At 44.2% G+C, this 20,652-nt stretch overlaps 2 protein-coding genes across 2 annotated transcripts in view; one reads left to right on the top strand and one right to left on the bottom strand.

The window, feature by feature from the left end:
* Positions 1-20,652, top strand: part of TENM4 (teneurin transmembrane protein 4) — a 1,737,111-nt gene that overhangs the window by 926,081 nt on the left and 790,378 nt on the right.
* Positions 1,815-2,670, bottom strand: LOC110568456 (large ribosomal subunit protein eL8-like). The gene has a single exon (XM_064365584.1). It carries the CDS (start codon positions 2,668-2,670, stop codon positions 1,876-1,878), a length of 795 nt encoding a protein of 264 aa, XP_064221654.1. The 3' UTR covers positions 1,815-1,875.

Raw genomic sequence — 20,652 nt, 5'->3', positions numbered from 1 at the left:
AATGCAAGTTCTGATTCAGTGGGTGGGAAGGCAGGCCTGAGCGCCTGCGTTTCTGACAAGCTTCCAGGAGATGCTGACACCTCGCATCTAAGGCCACACTTGGCTTAGCAGAACTCTAAGACCTTGGTCTTCCTTCCTACTTTCTCTTTCTTCCTTGTCTCCTCAGATTCAGGAGCACCAGATGCAGACTGTCACTGACTGAACAGAATCAGTTTTGTGCGACTGTTTGTCAGTATTGTTGTAGCCTCAGTGGAGGCAATTGTAGTATGAAGTAGTGACCATTATCATCCTGCCATGGAAAGACTCCAGTTCCAGGTATTATGTTGTACTCTCCAGGCTTCTTTTATATCTTCAAGCACATTAAACCTCATGGCACATTTTGGAATAGGCAGTGATTTTTATTACTAGGATAAGTATTACTTGGAAAATTTTATAACATTTATTATGTTTTTGTTTAATGTGATTTTCTTCTGATTACAACAATAATGCATGTAAACCACAGAAAATTTAGGAAACCTAAGATAACAAAGAGAACAAGAAAAACTAACCCATAACCCTGCCACGCAGAGGTAGTTTCTCCTAGCCTTTTGGTTTTCTTTCCAGTTGTGTTTCTACATAAAATCCTAATTCCCACCACTACCCTCTCCCACCATAATTTGGAGTACATTGTATACATCGACATCTACCACGATCATTTCCCCATGACATTGTTTTTCCTCCAACGTGACATTTAATGGCTGTGTAGTAGTCCGTCATAAGGATATACCGTATTTATTTACCTAATTTTCCACTGTTGTTTTCAATTTCTTACCACCGTAATTAATGCTGAGATCAAAATTTTCATGTGCTTGTCTGTTTATTTTCTTCAGTCCAATTTCTTCACTTGAAATTTCTAGGTCAAAGATTATTCAGTTTTGTTTGTTTGTTTGTTGAGATGGAGTCTCACTCTGTCGCCCAGGCTAGAGTGCAGTGTCATGATCCTGGCTCACTGCAACCACTGCCTCCTGGTTTCAAGTGATTCTCCTGCCTCAGCCTCCTAAGAATCTGGGGCTACAGGCACGGGCTACCACACCTGGCTAAGTTTTTATATTTTTAGTAGAGACAGGGTTTCACCATATTGGCCAGGCTGGTCTTGAACTCCTGACCTCATGATCTGTCTGCCTAAGCCTCCCAAAGTGCTGGGACCACAGGCATGAGCCACGGTGCCCAGCCAATAATGCAGCTTTTTAAAGCTTCTGACAGTGTGCTGATCCATGATGGGGCTGTGGAAGGATAGAACCAAGACCGAGTTCCCTCTAGTCTGGTAGGAGTTTGACCAGGGAAGTTTTCATCATTCTCATGTTGTGTTGGGAGTTTCATCATTCCCATTTTGTGTCAGCAGGGTGCCATGGTAGCACTGGAGAACCCCTGAGCCGACAGTCCCCTCTGCCACTTCAGCTCCTGGTTCGTGTGTGCTGAACTGCATCACACTGGGGCAGATGGTTATTAGGTCATTAAGGTTGATCTAGACCATATCTTGCTTCCTGGATTCGTGAAGGTGTCTGCAGTTTTAAAGGAGAGAGGAAAAGGGGGAAGAAAGGTTCCAATACTGTGTCTCTCAAACTCCAGATTTATATATCCAACTGCCCCCTTGATATTTTTATTTGAATAATCTCATATGCATCTCACACCTAACACATCCAAAACTCATCTTCCCTGAAAGACCTGCTCTACTGGCAGTCCTCCCCAACTCAGCTAATGGTAACTCCATCCTTCTGGGTCATAGGCCCCAAATTTTGGAGTCTACTTTGACTCCTGTTTTTGTTTTGTTTTTTTTGAAGGAAAATTTGCATTGTTTTAATTATTTTTATTTACAGAAAACTCAGCAGTGTACATTTAACCCAGTTTTGTGGCAAGTTCTTTAGCTTTGGCCTTTTCGAGCTTGGCGATGTGAGCCACAGACTTGGGACCCAGGACATTGCCTCCCCAGTGACGGCAGATCTCATCATATCTGTCATTGTAATTGGTGCGGATAGCTTCCACCAGCTTAGCCAAAGCACCTTTGTCTTCCGAGTTAACGTGTGTGAAGGCGACAGTGGTGCAGGTCTTCCTGTGGACTAGATGTCCCAGTCTTGCCTTCCCCTTGATAATGCAGTAAGGTGCTCCCATTTTACGACACAGGACAGGCAAGAAGACAACCAGCTCAATGGGATCCACGTCGTGCGCAGTCACCACCAGCTGAGCTTTCTTGTTCTCTATCAAGGTGGTGATGGTGTTAACTCCTGCTCGAAGGACAGGTGGTCTCTTAGTGGGGACGTCAACTTTGCCAGCCGCTTTATTCTCAGCCCGGACCAACAGCCTCTGCTTCTTCTCTTGTTTTGTCTCTGGTCTATACTTGTGGGCCAGCTTAAGCAGCTGAGTAGCTGTTTGGCGGTCCAGGGCCTGGGTCAACTGGTTAATTGCAGGGGGCACTTTCAGCTGCTTATAGAGGATGGCTCTCTGCCGCTGCAACCTGATATAGCGGGGCCATTTCACAAAGCGGGTGAGGTCTCTTTTGGGCTGGATGTCCTGTCCAATGCCAAAATTTTTAGGCCTTTTCTCAAATAGTGGATTCACCACTTTCTTGGCCTCCTGCTTCTTCACGACAGCAGGAGCCACCTTCTTCCCCTTGGCCTTCTTTCCTTTTGGCATCTTGGGCAGCGGGAAGAGAGCGACTCCTGTTTTTGTTATCATAGGTTATAGCTGAGCTATCAGAAAATCCTATTGGCTCTGCTTTCCAGATACAACCTCAACGCGGACCACCCTTCATGCTCTCCGCTGCTACCACCTGGGCTCAGCCCCCATCTTCTCTCACCTGGAGGATCGCGGGATCCCCTTTCACCAAGATCCTTGCTTCTGTCCTTGCCCCCTTGCAATTTCTGGTCAACACGGCAGCTAGAACAATCGTGTTAAATCAGATCATATTACTCCTCTGTTCACAACTCTGGAATGGATACCCATTTGCCTCAGAGTAAAGGCCAAAGTTTTTAAACAACCTACACAGCCCTCCTGTATCACCAGGTCTCCCCGTTGCCTCCCTTCCTCCCCTCATCCCTTGCCTGTCATGCCTTGCAGGAACATGGCAGGCCCGTTCCTGCCTCAGGGCTCTTCCCTCTGCCTGGAATGCTCTTCCCCAGGGTATCAACATGGGTGGCCACGCTCCTCCTAATCTCTGCTCTGACGTCACCTCAAGCAGTCCCACCCTGACAATCCTATTGCAATCATAACCCTCCTCCTCTACCCCTGTGTTCCAGACCTCCCTTAACTTGCTATACATTTTCTTCTCTCCATAGTGTTAAATACTATGCTTTGTTATGCTTAACAAGATCACGTGGCTGCTGTGTTAAGAATAATCTGAAGATGCGGGTGGATCAAGGGCGGAACATGCTGTATAATTTACTTATTTATTATGCTTATTGACTGTGGAAATAAATAAAGGCTCCCCACATGAGAACAAGCAGAGACTATGCATTCAGAGTTTGCTCTATCAAGGGAGTCAGTCACCATCACCTGCCTTTGTCAGAGCCCCAGAGGCACTCAAGAGTGAAAAGCTCCACAGTGAGCAGAAGGGAGGCCTCAGGTCTGCCCTGATTGGAGGTTGTTGCAGGGGAAGCAGGAGGTGGGCCAACTAGAGGGAGGGTATTCTGTGGGATTGGTTTGGGGAGCATATTTGGCTCTCTCTGGTTGGTCCTGAGGTGGAAGTGAGGGCAAACATAAGGAAGGCTGACAGGTTATTGACCAAGTTCTGACTACTTAGGGTCAGTTGCTGAAGGGGTTGTGGTGTGGCCTCCTGGGCTGGTTGCTGCAGAGATTGTGGGTCAGAGCTCTATTTTCGTGTATGGTCTGATCATAATCCATTTGTATATTCAGTCTCTCATGACTGTGGGTAATCTACATGAGGGTGGAGATCTTTGTTTTTTTTTTGTTCACTGAAGTAACCCCAGTGCCTAGCAGAGTCTGGCAACAGGAGGTTTTCTATCAATCTTTGTTGAATTGTGTGAGGCGTTTGGCCTACATTATCTCATTTACTATTCACAGGGAGCTGAGCAAGATCTTCTTATTCCCCATTTTCCAGAGGGGCAACAGGAACTCAAAGAGGTTAAACATCTTGCCCAAGGTCACTCCACCAGAGAATCAGGGAGCCAGGGTCCCTACAGAAATCCACCTGGCCATAAAAACAAATGTTCCTGTCCAGAAGGTGCTGACTGTTAGTTCATGAGCCATGGAGGGGATGGGGAACTTGAATATCTTGAACTTGGTGGCAGGAACAAGATACACGCCATTGTTAGATGCCTAAACTTTTTAGCTAACATTTTTAATAGAAGATGTTTATCCTCTTCTCACATCTTCCTGCACTGATGAACAAAGCCTTGTATCAAGAATTAATTTGGGAAAGAGATACTCCCTTCATAGCCTATCCCTGAAGGTGGGAAATAGTGAGGGGAAATTCGGTCCAGACCAGACTGTGTGTGATGATCTCAAGGCATCAAAGTCGGTTTCTAAAAGACGCACACATTTCGGCACGTGTGTGTGCACAGGTAGTGCGCACACACCTGTAATTTACAGCACATTCCTGGAACTTTTCAAGTTAAAGTGCTGCCTTGTTCTATGGCTGTTATTTCTTGATCTATTGTTGTCACATGTCTCACTTTTCTTTCCCCTTAATAATCATGGAATTAAATTCACTTGTTCAGAAGTGGACTCAGAGGCAGGCAGGCAGGCAGAGACCAAAGAGATGTCACAGAGCTTACACCAGAGGGGTGGGAGCCAGGTCCACATGAGCAGATCCTGACAGCTGAGATAGATAGGCCATTTGTGCCCCTACTGTGTGCTAAGAGGTACTTACTGTGTGCTGAGCACAGCAACTCTGCCAACAGACTTGTTATAGTCCATCATTGACTATATGAGTAGTGTTGCCAGGATTTGAATTTGGATCAGTCTGGCTCCAAGTCTGTATTCTCTTACTTTACCTTTCCGGGACTCAGGAGAACATGGGCAGGAGTTTAGGGCTAGTCTCTTAGTAGCTAACCAGCAGTCTTTCCTCAAAGGCTGCAGACATTGAGATGGGCTGAGGATGGGGCGAGAGCTGGCTTTAATTCAGCATCAGCCAGAATATCCCAGCAACGATTGGACAGCCTGTGGAGGGAATGAGCTCCCTGTCATTGGAGGAGGGCAAGCAGCGCTGTCAAGTCTATTGAGAAGTTTCCTGCAGGGGGTAGGACATTGGATTCAATGTCCTCTTGAAAGGTTTAGTTACAGAATGGCTGGCTCCTTTTGGGGGACTCCTCACCTTGATCCTTAGCACCGTTATTAAGTATACTGATTAATACAATCCGTAAGGGCTTGCTGAGTGAGCTGAGCTCTGGAATAGATGTGATTGGAGACAGAAAAGCAGGAGGGTACACCACTCAGATCTCAAGGCACTTAGGATACAGTTAAAAGTACTATTAAGACATCATCAGTTGTAGAGTCAGACTGGCCTAAGTTTAAATCTGGGCTGAGCCACCAATAGACAAGGCTTTCTCAACTTTGGCACTTTCGACCTTTTTCTTTTTTAGTTTTTATTATTTATTTATTTATTCATTGGAGACAGGGTCTCGTTCCATTGCCCAGGCTGGAGTGCAGTGATGTAATCAGGGCTCACTGCAGCCTTGACCTCCTGGGCATAATTGATCCTTGATCCTCCTGGCCTTAATTGATTCTCCCACCTCAGCCCCCGCAAGTATAAGAGCTGGGACCATAGGCATGCAGCCATCATACCTGGCTAATTTTTGTTTTGTTTTGTAGAGACGAGGATTTGTCATGTTGTCCAGGCTGGTCTTGAACTCATGAGTTGAAGCGATCCTCCTGTCTCAGCCTTCCAAAGTGCTGGCATTGTAGGTGTGAGCCACTGCACCTGGCCAACTTTGCCACAAATGACCAGATAATACCTGGCTATAGGGGCCGTTCTGTGAGTCACGGATGTTTAGCAGCATCCCTGGCCTCTATCCACTTGATTGCAGTGCCTCCCCCACCAGTTGTGACAACCAAAAATGTTTACAGACATTGCCAAAAGTTTGCTGAGCAAAGAATTGCTAAGATTGTCTCTGGTTGGAAGCCACTGGGCTAGCTTGTATGACTTTTGGTAGACAAACTAAACTCTTGGTCTTAGTTCCATCTTCTTTAATGTGTAGCAACAATATCTGCTGTAAGAATGAAATGAGATAGCATTAATCAAGATTCTATCATGGAACCTGCCACAAAGTGGACAGACACATCTGAGAAAGAACCCTCACACCCAGGTTATTGGGGGTGGTAGGGAAGCTTCAAAAAGCAAGAAGCATTTGAGGTCAGACTTGAAGGATAAGAACATATTTTCCAAAAGGACAACAAGTATCATGATTATTATTATTCCTCCTCCCTCCTCTACCCTTGCAGGCTTCCTCTCACTTGCTGGTCACTCCCTCTTCTCTCCTGTAAAAATTAATGAAGAGACTTCTAGATCCTCAGCTCCTGGAAACAGGAGATTTGGTTCTGGCCTCATGTTTAACCCTCCCTGTGCCTGCTGTTCCAGGAGTGTGCATAGACTCGGCCCCTTGTTCTGGAGCAGGCTGGGAATGACCCTTGTTTCCACATCTTGTTAAGTATGAATTAGAAATTTGTATCCATACAGTTTCCTTGCAGAAAAAAAAAATGCGCTGAGTAAGCATTCAGATCTGGCTTGAATGAGACAGGAGCTACAAATGCAGTGGAATAGTTCATGAAGACCCTTTCAAACCACATGCTCTGCTCTTGTGGATGGTGTAGGGGAGGGAGCATGGGCTGCCTGTCAGACCATCTTGGTTTAAACCCTGGCTCTTTAGTGGAACTTTGTGGTAGGAAGTGTCTTCACTTCTCTGGGCCTCCATTTCCTCATCTGCACAATGGGGAGGGGGGTTGCAACTGATTTGGGATTTATTGTGAGGGTTACAGGAGATAATATAGGTAAAGGATCTGGCACGGTTCCTGGCACATAGTAGGTGCTTAGTTAATGTTATCTTTCCAGTTGGAATCTTCCTGTTCTCTACTCAGAATTTGTGCTAGGGACAGCATAGTCTTTCTGGGTAACACAGACCAATGGCATGGAACTCCTTGGGGGATTGGGTTTAGAATAGCCTCCCTGCTTCTCCTTTGAACTCAAGCTTTGGGATTGGGCCTGGCATCCTTGGAAAGCTCACCAGTTGGTCCCCTTTAGAAGAGAGGATGTAAAGAATTCCCTCTGTTTCAAATGGCCCAGCTGAGCATACTTTCGGTTTAAAAATAAGTTGGCCTATCGGAAAGCTGTTTTAAAATGTAGAGGTGACAAGCAAATGCCTGCCTTACCTTTGTACAAAGATGAGTGATTAGAAAAGCCAAAATAGAAGCCCAGAGAGGCTCCTGGGCTACAGTCCCTGCCCCAGGCCCAGCCCCAGCCTCGGGTCAGACCCTCCCTCCCTCTGTTCTACCAGGGAGCCAAGGTTGCTGTAAGGAAAATATAAGAGGAGTGTGGTGTTTTGTAACTATTTTTATACCTACATCAGACTTGATGTTAGTGCTTCTGAATTATTTAACATTTTTCTTTCTCAGCTGGCCTCTCCAGCGAGTTTCTCTCTCGGGGTGGAGGGAGTTGTTTTATAGGCAACCATGGAGGCAGACAAACATTGACTGCAGGGCCTCTGCTTTTTTCGGGGAGTGACATTCTTAGGTATCCTATTATGAATTAGGGGCCTCATATGAAACTTAGGTGATAGGCATTATAGGTGGCAGGCATCTTGTCTCCATGTTACAAACAGAGAGGTTAAGTAACTTGCCAAAGACCACACAGTAGGAAGCAAGGGAATCAGGATTCAAACTCTGGTCTTTCTTGTTGTAGAGCTGGTGCTGCTCTGTCCTTTGCTGTGTGTGTGTGTAAGAACCATGTGGGTGATTTGATCTGGTACTCCTTAAGCTAACAGGCCCATGTCACCATTAGCTTAAGGAGTACCAGATCAAAGCACTCACAGTGTGGAGGTGAACAGAGTTGAGAAGATGCGCCTCAGAAGGCTGAGCACTGAGAAGCAGGGATGTGATTCCCTTGGCGATTGCATCCTGGGGGAATGGGAAGACTGTTGCAGCCCCAGCAGGAGGTCTCTTCATTGCACTTCACAGGCCCCACGTGTGGGGTGTGAGTTAAGAGCCCTTCCCTCACAGTCCAGCCACCCTCTTGAAAGGGGTTTCTGCACCTTGGGCCTCATTGAAGGGAGCGATGATTGGCAGCTCTAAACCACCCTGACAACAGTAGGGAATGAACTGGACCCTTATCTGCTGCCTCTCATAATTAAAGTCCATCATAGACTTTTAATAGGCATTTTGAAATAGACATCCTGGCTTGAAAGGAATCCTACTGTAGATGGAGATCAGTCTCCCTGCAGAAACACTGTCTCGCTGATAACTGTTTTTTTATTTCAGAGCCAGGGAAGATTACACATTTTCCTTGTTCCGTTCCTTTAGCTCCTATTTAATTATTGGTGACCTCGAGATGACTCTCTTTCAAGCATTTTAAACTTCTCATTCTACCTTGTGTGAAAACCCTGTTAGAATTATAATATGAACTCTCTCTGGGAGATAGACCTCTGCAAATTAGCTAGGGACACTTATTTCAAAAGTGCCCATCGTAATAGTTTCAATAAAATTCACTGGGGTAAAGCAGTTGTTAGTAATGTTAATAACAGCTGTATTTTGATAGGAATGCACTTTATGACTATATTGAGCAATATCACATTCCGTTAAATAAAGTAATATTTGACACGGGTAAATTCCTTGATATTAAATTTCAGATAGCTGTATGAAATACTAGGTTCTCCTTCACATACATATGTATTAAAGTGGCCCTACCTTTTTTTTTTTTTTTTTTGGATGACTTTATTTATGAAAACTTACAGACGAGGTAATGGAATGATATTCCAAGATAGCTTCTTATGTGAAATAATTTGATTTAAATTTTTATAAGCATTACAAAAATTGACCAGTGTGCTTTCAAATGCCTCCACTTGTGCTTTTGCAAAGAGGAAAGCAAAGGGAGAGTAGGGAGAGTCCCATTTAAAAAACACTTTACATGGCTGGGTGCGGTGGCTCACCCCTGTAATCCCAGCACTTTGGGAGGCCAAGGCGGGTGGATCACCTGAGGTCAGGAGTTCAAGACCAACCTGACCAACTTGGGGAAACCCTATCTCTACTAAAAATACAAAATTAGCCAGGCGTGGTGGCACATTGCCTGTAATCCCAGCTACTTGGGAGGCTGAGGCAGGAGAATTGCTTGAAGCTGCGAGGCGGAGGTTGCCATGAGCAGAGATCGTGCCATTACACTCCATCCTGGGGAACAAGAGCAAAACTCCATCTCAGAGAAAAAAAAATACTTTACACATTAAAAAAATACTCCCTACCAGATGCTTTTGTGCACTCCTCAACCCATTTAATTTACACACAAGCACCCTAGAAGCCCGGTTTTCATTTACAGCAAAGCTAAGTGAAAGCTTTGGGAGGATTGGAAAGCTTTTGAAACCTCTGGAACGTTAAATAACATCCTTGAGGCTACACTACTGGTGGAATTGGCATTAAACTTGGGTTTATCTGACCCTGGAGTGCCTGCTCCTACCTCTGCCCCATTTAATTTAAAGTGCCTGCTCCTACCTTTAAATTAAACAGATTTAAACATTGTTTCCATATTGTGTGGATATGTGGGCATGTGGGGGGGTAAGAGCTTTTTTTTTTTTTCTTTCCACCTTGGAAGCAAATAACCATCCCCCCCCCCACAAAAAAACCTGTTTTTTGTTCAACTAAGTTTTATAAATGACAAATTAGACAGGTTAATGTATTTTCATGCAGCAGAAAATCTCAGAGTCTTCATTAGGCCTATGTGAATCTCCAAGAGAATTATAAATAGCACATAAGATTCCCAAACTTCTAACATATGAGTTTTTTTTTCTAAGCAAAAATATTCACCCACAAAATTAGGGATTCTTCAGAAACTTTGGGAAGTGCTAACTTTGTGGGTTCGTGAATCTGTTGTGTTATGATCGTGGTTCCTGTCTTAGTGATACGGTCCAAGCAGGAAGCTTGGAGAGTCCTGCCGGGACTGTTTTCCTCTTAGGAGGCTGCAAGCTGCCTCTCTTTCTGACATCTTAGTCACTCAGACAAATAGCATTCGTTTTTGTTCTAACCCTTCCCAACCTGATGATTTTATGGAAAACATCAAAGTATTTAAATACAGAGTAAGGATTTAACATTTTTAGAAAATGTATGTCAAATGATCAGGAGGGAGAAAACCTTTACCATGGATTGGGAAGGATTTGCATTGTTGAAAGAGCTAAAATACAAAGATAAGCTTTAAAAATACATATATAGAACAAAGAGAACACAGTGGGTTGGAATCAAAATATTTAAATCTGCCTTATTCCATTAAAGGAACTTTAAAATAAATGGTTCCTCATTTATTCTCTCTCACTCACACACAAGTATACATACACATAAAATATCATAGGAAGTCTCATACTCAACCCCCTCCCCACCCCCACCTTGTATCTGGAAGGAACTAAAGAATAACTTGTCTAACCTAGGTAGCTGGGGAAACTGAGGGCTCAGAGAAGGAAAGTGCTTTACCCCAACCCACAAAGCCAGTTCATGGGACATCAGGCAAAGGAGCGGAGATAGGGATGATGCCTGACATGCTTTCCACCCCTACAATGTAGCAGACCCTAATCTCTTTACCTCCTCGCAATCAACCAGGATATGGATGTTGTCTTCATTAAAGCTGAGGAAATGCAACTAGGAAATGTCAAGCAACATGACCCATGGCTGGTAACTGGCCTCATAGTGGGATGTGAGCCCACTACAAAGTACATATCACACAGTCAAGTCCAGAATGTGAGTTTCCTGTTTGCCAATCTAATCTTACCATCTCACCTGCTATCCATCCCTGATTTACAAGACAGAGTGAGTTATTGACCCAGTTACCTTCTGATGAGTTGGGAAGGAACACATCCATCCCTGTGCTGTGATTGCTATGGGTGCCATTTGGAACATGGAGGAAGGGAGCTGACCTCTTACCTGTGGGTGTGAACAGCTCGACTACCCCGTTCCCAAGTGCTCAGGTGGTTTATAAGCAGTGAGGTGAGTCACAAAGCAGACAAAGGCCACTGACTCAGCAGGTAGAGGGAGGTGCCCTCAGTTCTGAATTCAACATTGCCATGAGTTGCTGGGAGTGGTTTTGGATTCTTCCAGGTGTTTTTGAAAAGCCAGGCTTTTCATCTCCTTCACCACTTTAGATGCGCGTTTGTCCTTGGGGCAGGGAAATGGTTCAGCTGCCCTTGTGGGCTTCTAGCCGTCCTATGCATCAAACAACTATGAGCCAAGCCTATTCTAGACATGACCTGGAATATAAGCAACCCAATGAGTTTAACTTCCTTCACAGCTGTTACCTGGGGAAGCCGTACATTTATTCAAGTGATGCCACTATTGCTAAACACAAGGCTGGATGTCTCTTTGGAAATTTGGGAGTTCGGTCATTTATTTATTCAGTCATTCGACTAATATCTGTTAAGAGTGTCCAATTTTCAGGCACTGAAAAAGTGGTGGGCAAAGTAGAGGAAAAGCCACCCCTGCCTTCAAAGAGATGACAACCTGTTGGAAGACACAACCGGGTAATGGAATAATTGGAGTGGGGTGTAAATGTACAGGGGACATACGAGAGCCATCTCTGCATAGGGATAGTCAGGCAGGGTCTCACAGAAGAGGTGAAGCATGAACTGTATTGAAGGGTGATCGGAGGTTGCCAGAGTGACGAGAGAGGACATTCCAGGTGCAAGGAATAGCATATACACATCCACAGGAAAATGAGAAGTCACGTTGTTGCAGGTGGGCTAGAGCAAAGACATTTTGTTGGCTGGTGGAGCAAGATGAGGGAGAATAGATCGGTGGGATTCATAAGAGCCAGAACTGGCCTTTAGAGCCAGCTTGTAAGCCACATGGTTAGCTGTGACTCAACAGATAGAAATGGCATCTTGCAACCATTAGTATTCTTGTTGTTTTCATGTTCCTCATACTGTAGTTTCAGGGTCTTTTGCTTGTTTGGGGAAATCCATTATACCCTAAAGAAACAAGTTGCTAAGAAATCCTCAAAGAGATATTCTAGACTGGCGCTTTTCAGTAGAGGTTTCTGTAATGATGGAAATGCCCTGTATCTGTGTCCTCCAATATGGTATCCATTACTCAGATGCAACTATTGGACCCTTGAAATGTGGCTAGAATAGAATTTTAAATTTTGCTTGTATTATATATAATTTATGTTACATATTCATCGTTTGTCATATTTATATTCTCTTTCCATTGGGCAGTGCTAGTCTAGTGGGAGGAGACAATCTCATTACTGATATGTACACCATTTAAAGTATGTTGTGGGAAAAGGGTCTTCCTGGAAGCCTGCACCCCAGCTAGGGAGAGTGCAATGAAAGAGTGATAAGATCTGCCTGAAGGTTAGTAAGAAAGGATTTCAAGGGGAGAGAACTTCTTATGATTGGGCTCTGAGGGTTTAGGCAATCCCCGAGTAGGAAATGTGAAGGAACTGCCCCAGACAGAGGAGAGAGCATGAGAAAAGGTGCGGAGGCGCCAGAAAAGCACATGCACAGGGGATACGGGGTGGGATGAGGGGACCTCAGGAAGAAGGAAGCCACAGGGAGCTTGGACTCTATTCTAATGAAGCATGAACACTTTATATAGATGATGTCACATGGCAAGTATCAGCAGGTATGTCATGAGCATTATCCAGGATTGCAGGAGACATACATAGTGTTCTTGAAAGGACAGCGGAATTCTTTTTTTTTTTTAATGGACTTTTTTTTTCTTTTAACAAATATATATATATATGTGTGTGTGTGTGTGTGTCTGTACTTTAGATTCTGGGGTACATGTGCAGATCATGCAGCGTTGTTGCATAGGTGTGTACATTACCAGGTGGTTTGCTGCCTTCATTCCCCCTTCATCTATATCCAGCATTTCTCCCCAGGTTATCCCTCCCCACCCTCCCCACTCCCCACTGTCCCTCCCCTAGCCCCCTCAACAGACCCCAGTGTGTGATGCTCCTCTCCCTGAGTCCATGTGTTCTCATTATTCAACACCCGCCTATGAGTGAAAACATGTTGTGTTTGGTTTTCTGTTCTTGTGTCAGTTTGCTGAGAATGATGGTTTCCAGATTCATCCAAGTCCCTACAAACTACATGAACTCATCATTTTTTATGGCTGCATAGTATTCCATGGCATACATGTGCCACATTTTCTTTGTCCAGTCTATCATTGATGGGCATTTGGGTTGGTTCCAGATCTTTGCTATTGTATACAGTGCCAAAATAAACATACATGTGCATGTGTCTTTATAATAGAACGATTTATAGTCCTTTGGGTATATACCCAGTAATGGGATTGTGGATCAAATGGAATTTCTATTTCTAGATCCTTGAGGAATGGCCACACTGTCTTCCGGATGACATAATTCTTTGGACATGGTACGTAAACACCATGGTTCAAAGCCAAGGTTTTCTAGGCAGAATGCAAAGTTGAAACTTCTTCTACTTAGGTACAGCTCTCTTTGCTATGTGGTCATGTTTACTACCACTGTGGTCATGTTTACCAGCCACTCTTGTGATTGGTATTTCCTCTAAATCTTTAAGTCCAAACAACGGCATCTGGGCACAAGAAAGGGTAACAGGGAGCAGTCCCCTTTGAGCCATCAACAAACAGCCCAGAGGAAGACACTGAAGTCCAGAGAGGCTGGCTGGCCTGCTCAAAGCTGCTGAGCTTTTCCTTGCACTACACTACCTTGTCCTTGATGCCAGAACTTAGTCTCTGGGCTAAAGGAAGCTCTAGACATGTTTTCAGTGCTTACATAAGAGTCAACGGTTGAAATACACCTGCCTTTAAAGAGCAAAAATAAAGTTCTTTTAAGTTATTTCTTCAGCACAACATAAATGTGCTAAACATTGACATTCTAATGCCAGGCCTTAGATTTGAGACTCTCGGTTAACTACTTTCCAGATACCTGTTTTGCCCTTAATGTTATACAGTATTGATATATTGATCAGGGCCTCAGCCACAGTGCATCTTGGCTAAACTGTCCTAGGTTTCTAGCAAACAAGGAATGACTGTGTGAGTGGCAAGAAAGCGTTGATGTTACAATTACCTGCAGTGTCTGTCTCTTTTTTGCTGCTGTCTAGTTATGTACCAAAATCCTAACTACCTGAGATAGAAGATGCAAGCTTTGCACAAAAGCAGTGTTAGTAACAGGTACACTTTTTAGGGTTTGGAGCAGAGACCTGGAGAGAAACCCTGAGCCTGCCACCAATTAATTTGTGACTTGACGCAAATTACCTGAACTTGTTAAGCCTCAGTTTCCCCATCTAGAAACCTAGATCTTAATGCCATCTCATTACGTTATTAGGAGGTTGAGATGATACAATGCACATTGAATTCTTAGCATCACATCTGTCACATGGTAGGGTAACAGCTTAATAAACAGAAACTAATAATGTTAATTTTACCAAATTTTTATGTTACAGCTTAAGAGTTTATTTCATCAGAAAAGAGGCACATGAAAGGATGCTCAGTATCATTAGTCATTAGAGAAATGAAAATTAAAACCACCATGAGATACCACTTCAAACCCACTTGAATGTCTGAAAAAGACTGACCATACACATGTTGGTGAGGATATGGAGCAACAGAAATGTAAATGGAGACTACTGTTTTGCAGAACAGCTTGGAAGCTTCTTAAAAACATAGATACCTAAAAAAAAAAAAAAAACCATAGATACCTACCTTATGACCCAATCATTCCACTCCTAGGTATTTACCCCAGTGAAGTGAAAGCATATTTAGATACAAAGACCTGTACAGGAATGATCGAGGTAGCTGTATTTGTAATAGCCAAAAATTGTAAGTCACTCTAATGTCCATCAACAGGTGAATGGATAAACACATTGTGGTATATCCATACAATGGAATGTTAATCAGCAGTAAAAAAGGAATAAATTCCTGATAAGCCCAACAACAGGGATCAGTCTCAAAATAATTTACTGAGTGGAAAAAGCCATACTCAAAAGCATGTGTACTGTATGATTCCTTTTATATTAAATTCCACAAAATGCAGAGTAGTCTATTGTGATGGAAAGCAGGTCAGGGGTTGCCTGGAGAGGGAGGAGAGGTGGAAGGGATTATCAAGGGGAATGGGGAAATTTGGGGGATGATGTGAATATGGTTACTATTTTGATAGTAGTGGTGTTTCACAGTTACCTACTGATATCAAAACTCATCAGGTTGTGCAATTTAAACATGTACAGTTTATTGTATATCAAGTATAGCTCAGTAAAGTATTTTTAAGTTAATGTTTACTACAAGGCAAGATAAATAGCATCCTCACAAACTGGACTTTGTTAACAAGATGATGAGTTCTCAGCCACGCATAGTGGCCCACGCCTGTAATCCCAGCACTTTGAGAGGCTGAGGCAGGTGGATCGCTTGTACCCAGGAGGTGGAAGTTGCAGTGAGCTGAGATCATGCCACTGCACTCCAGCCTGGGCAACAGAGTGAGATTCCATTCCCCACCCCACCCCCCAAAAAGGATGATGAGTTATCTTCAGATGCCACCACAGTGAGTGGAGTTTGACTCCCAGCCCCAGCACTCACTGTCACCTTGGGCAAGCTACTGAAGCTCTCTGAGCTGCAGCTTTTCCATATGCAAGTGGAGATGGTAAACTTACATCACATCATTCCTGGGGTCTTTGAAGGAGTTAATATACATAAACCCCTTAGCACAGAGTCTGACCTATAGTGAATGTTGCAAATACATGTCTATAATGATAGCATTATTCATTACTTTGAGGTATGTAGAATATTTAAATACCCTAAACCACCTGTAAACAAATGAAAATTTATGTGAGTCAACCTGGGTGAAAACTGAAATACATTTTACTTCCTTTGGGGCACAGACATGAGTGCTTCCAAAGTGCTCTGAAACAGTTTGTTCTTTTTGGTTGATTAAGCACGCTTTAATTTCACAGATCCCAGTTCTGTTCCGCAGACATTCTTTGAGGATTGGAAGGACTTCCCAAAGGAAGTGACTAATCATAGAATGTTAGAATCGGACAAGACAGGGACAGCCCTAATCCAACCCTGTCATCTTACAGACATGGAAATGGAGGCTGGGGAAGGAAGGTGCCTTGTCCAAGGTTGTAAAGTGGTGGGGTGAGGAGTGAACCGACCTCCTGGCCCCACTGAGCATGCTTGCCCATGTACCACGAGGCCTCTCCTAAGCCAGGCTGCTTTCCACAGATAGAACGGTGGCAAGGTCAGCTGAGGCCATGTCTAAATGATCAGAGTTAATGGATTCTGAATGAATGAGGTTTTCTGCCCGAGTTTTAGGTTCGAGGAACTCGGGAGGCACCCGGCCAAGGTTTTGGCATTCTTTGCCCATGATTCAGGCAGGGCTGCTTGGTTGGGTGCCCTGCTTCTACTCAACCCCCCTTTCTGTGATCTGTGTTTCAGATCCATTTATATATGATAGCTTTGGGAACTACTGTTTTTTTAAAAAAAAATGGAAAAGCAAGTTGTGTTTTTATTGTTTCTGCCATAACATAAAGCCTCAAAGAGTTGTATCTGTTTCCAGTAGCTAACAGTTTGGAACAGTCCATTCTTAGAGGCCCAATTCCAGAAGATTGACACAGAGGAGATTTGGGGCAGCAGGCTGATACCCCTCTTGAGCTCAAGTCAGCATCTTTTACTTGTCAGCATAGGCAGCAATAAGGCACATTCAGATGGGATCTCTATAGCCATCGTTTCTCCTAGTCCTTGGACTAATACTGTGGACTGAGAGGCAGGATGATTGCAGTCCTTTGTCACAGTGTGGAAAGTGAGACTCAGGTTAGTTCAGTGGCTTCCCAAGATCACCAGCTACTGTGCAGCAGAGGTTGAATCCAGGTCTTCCAGTGCAGCGTGAAAAGCTCTTTTTACTGTTCCAGGCCAGCTATTCTGGGATGTCTCTTAGGGCTTTGACTTTGAAGGAAGTGCCTTTCCAGTGCATGCATATGCTCGTGTGTGTGTGTGTGTGTGTGTGTGTGTGTGTGTATACACGTGTGTGTGAGTGGGGTTGCAGGGCAGGACCAAGGGACCTGTTTCCCTTTGAGAGCAACGTCAAATTGAATTTTGAGGTATAGAGATAAATCATATGTGTCTTGTGTTTCTGTTACTCTTTTTTTTTCTGTTCATAATATAGGGTACATGAATAAGCTCTATGCAGAGCCAAAAGGAATTGCTTTCTTTTGCTTAAAATATTTGCCATCTATGACTTATCTGTGTGTGCACGCATATGTCTAGATATATACTTTTCTCCTTTTTTTGCAGACATGATTCTTTTTATGTACATACTTTAGCCTGCCACTTCTAAAAGCAAGGACATTCTTCTACATAACCATGATGTGATGTTTATACCTAAGAAATGTAATAACAATTTACAATTATCATCTAACTTCTAGTCCATATTCAGATTGCCCCAATTGTTCAAAAATGTTTTTATGGTTTTTTTCTTGTAAGTAGGATGCAAACAAGATTTATGCATTACATTTGGTTGGTGTGTTGAACCAACATTCCTAATAAGCAGTTTTCACGAGCTAGAATCATCTCCAAATTAGAGTGAAACAACCCTCTCCAGCTGAGGCAGCTGTTAGGGGTTGGCTGTGGAGGTCTCATGGGAACCTTGTGTCTTCTCTCTCATGTCTGCTGACCAATCAGTAGGAGGAGCTGGACTCACTGTGTCAGGATGGAGCATCCCAGGGAGGCAGGGAAAGGCAGAGCTGCCTAGCTTCTTACTGGAAAAGGCTCTAGAGTCCATGGAGCTAAAACCTGCAGTCCACAGCCAGTTTCCTAGGAAGCAGGGAGTTTTGCCAAACGAGTTGTGAGCAGCCTGGAGTGTGAACCTCTAGACACCTTGGGAACTGGGGACAATGGCCAGGAAGTTTGGGAATCCTATGTGATGAAATGAGGGCAGATTTGGAACACAAGGTGCCCAGAATGTGTGTTTTTACTCTGACTTCATTTTTTGCTTCTCATTCTATTTTTTGGTTATAACCCTTTGAAAATGAACCTGCCCTTGTGGACATAAAAAAATGTGTTTGTATTTGCAGTAGCCTGATTTGATGGCCCTTCGTTATTACCACATCATTAGGACATGCTTCATGACTAATGCTTCATGAAGGTACCTGCCATGGGTGCCTCTGGCACCTGCCCTTGCCTTTGTTACATAGTGACTCATACCTGTGTCTGCCTTCCTTTCTGGACTGAGTGTTGTCTAATTCCATGCTTAGTGCTGACACAGTGCCTGGCTGTGGTGCAGAGAAGATGCTCGTGGAACAGGCCAGAGCGATCCAAAGTTGTAAGACAATGTTATGGGAGCAGATAGGAGAAGACAAAAAATGAATGAATGGGTGCATGCACAAAAACATAATCAGGAATGTTTTCCGAGAGGTTAGTAGTTGGAAGTTATTGGGAGATGTGATATTTATTTGATACATATTTATAAAATATTTTTATGCCATAGTACTGTATTAATCACTTTATAAATAACTCATTTAATTTTCTAAAAAACCTAGGAAGTAAGGACTGTTACTTTTCCTACCTCATGTGTGAGGAAACCAAAGCATAGACAGGTTAGGTGACTTGTCCAAGGTCACATGGTTAGTAAATTGGAGCTGGGACTTGATTCCAGATATTTCGGCTCCAGAGTCTACTGTCAGTCACCTGACTGTGTGTGGAATGGGGTTGGGTGTTCCAAGGTCAGGGAAATCACTTGGTAACTGATGGACCCCGACTGTCTTACCAGTGCTGTCGCTAAGGCTGTCCTGGACTGGGCTTACAGACAACAGAGGGTCTGTCACCCAGCTGGGCCACCATGAGGGAGCTGGCCTTCTTTACCATTCCTGGGGCCTGACATCTCACACTCTGTTGGTTATCTTTGCGAGGCAGGCTTTCCATGACATGGATGCTTCTTGAGAATGCTCTTGGGTTTTATCAACCGGCTAACTTGCTAGCAGAGCTGGGAAGGCTGTGTCCTCTTGGGGTGTTTGGGAGGGCTCCTGAGCTGTCTGCGTGGCCTCACCCAGTCCATGCCAGGCCTGGCCACCAGGGGCTGACTTCTAGCAGGAAGGCTGAGCCAGTGCAGTTCTGTTGTGCTGTGGCTCAGCCAAGCATCAGCTCTCTGCTAGAGCACCTTTGCGACGATGGAGTCAGGGATATCAGCTCCCACTATCATGGAGTTTCCTCTTGAAGAGGAGCATTTGTTGGTGTTTAATAATGTTGTTCAGTAGTTTGAATTGCTGTCTAATACTTGCCTTCACACATTGACAAAGCTGAAAGAGGACTATCAGAGGAGTAGCCTTCTAGAGTTGGAAGAGAAGTGAAACATCCCATCAACTCCTGTTGAGGCTTTGATCACTTCCATTGAAGAAATTCTTCCTGAGCTTACAACTATGCCTGGGGATGAGATAGAGGAGACCAAAAACCCAAAACCCCCAAACCTCAGGGAGCTTGCAATCTGGTGGATGCCCCTCTTTCCAGCCGTTAGTGGAAAGAAAGACTGGAGGGAAAAGGGCTGTGGCAGAAGAGCACCAACAAGATGCAATAAACGACAAGGGAGAAGAGAGGAGGGCTGCAGCGCGAGGCCAGGAGGGTGGTGTAGTCTAAGCGCAGTGTAGACTCTGCAAACCTAGTCCTGATTCCTGCTTCTACTCCTTACTTTCTCCATGATGGAGAGCAAATCACTTCTATCATGTTCTGAGTCTCAGTTTTCATCAACTGTAAAATGGTCTAGTGATACCCACCTGGAAGGGTTGGTGTGGGGTAGTGCCAAGGGCATTGTGTTAGTCATTGTCAAGCAAAAGCACGGGGAGAGCCATTTAGCACAAGGATTTATGTTGCTACTCATCTCAGCAGGCTTTTAGGACAATTCTCAGTCACTGCCACTGTGGCCTCTAGATTTCTAGGGAGCCTGATGAAAATAGCATGGCCTGGGAATGATCAAGGACTTAGGAATCAGGCAGGCTGTGTTTCCCACTAGCCCAGAGGCTTTGGGCTTACCCGTTCTGAGCCTCACTTTTCCTATCTGTGAAATGGCTAAGTAGCCTGGATGGAAGGTCTACCATGTAGAAACAGAAAGCAGAAGCGTGTACAGAATATGGATGCTGGTCCTGTAATGAGTGACCTTATCCACTTGATGTCTGTGTATGTCTATGTGTGTGTAGAGGGGCAAAGGGATGATTAACAAGGGGATAGAGGACAGAGGTAGGCCCGACACACAGGTCCTCAAAGAACCCTCCCTGGAGAGTACAGGACTTACTATGGAGGTTTAGAGAGACGGTAAGTGAAAGAAGCAGGCAAGAAAGAACTGACACTTGTTAAATGCCTACCATGTACCAGGCACTTCACATCTCCTAAGCTCCTAGCCTTCACTGTAAACCCATCAGGCAGGCAATACTATTCCCGTTTTGAGATGGCCACAGGAAAGGTCAGAGAAGGCAAATAATTTGCCCAAAGTCACAGCTCTTTGAATTCCAAAACTCTTTC

This window comes from Aotus nancymaae, unplaced genomic scaffold, assembly GCF_030222135.1.
Source record: "Aotus nancymaae isolate 86718 unplaced genomic scaffold, 86718_ANA_hifiasm-v0.15.2.pri h1tg000059l, whole genome shotgun sequence".
Taxonomy (NCBI): Eukaryota; Metazoa; Chordata; class Mammalia; order Primates; family Aotidae; genus Aotus; species Aotus nancymaae.
This window is presented reverse-complemented; position numbering and strand designations above follow the sequence as displayed.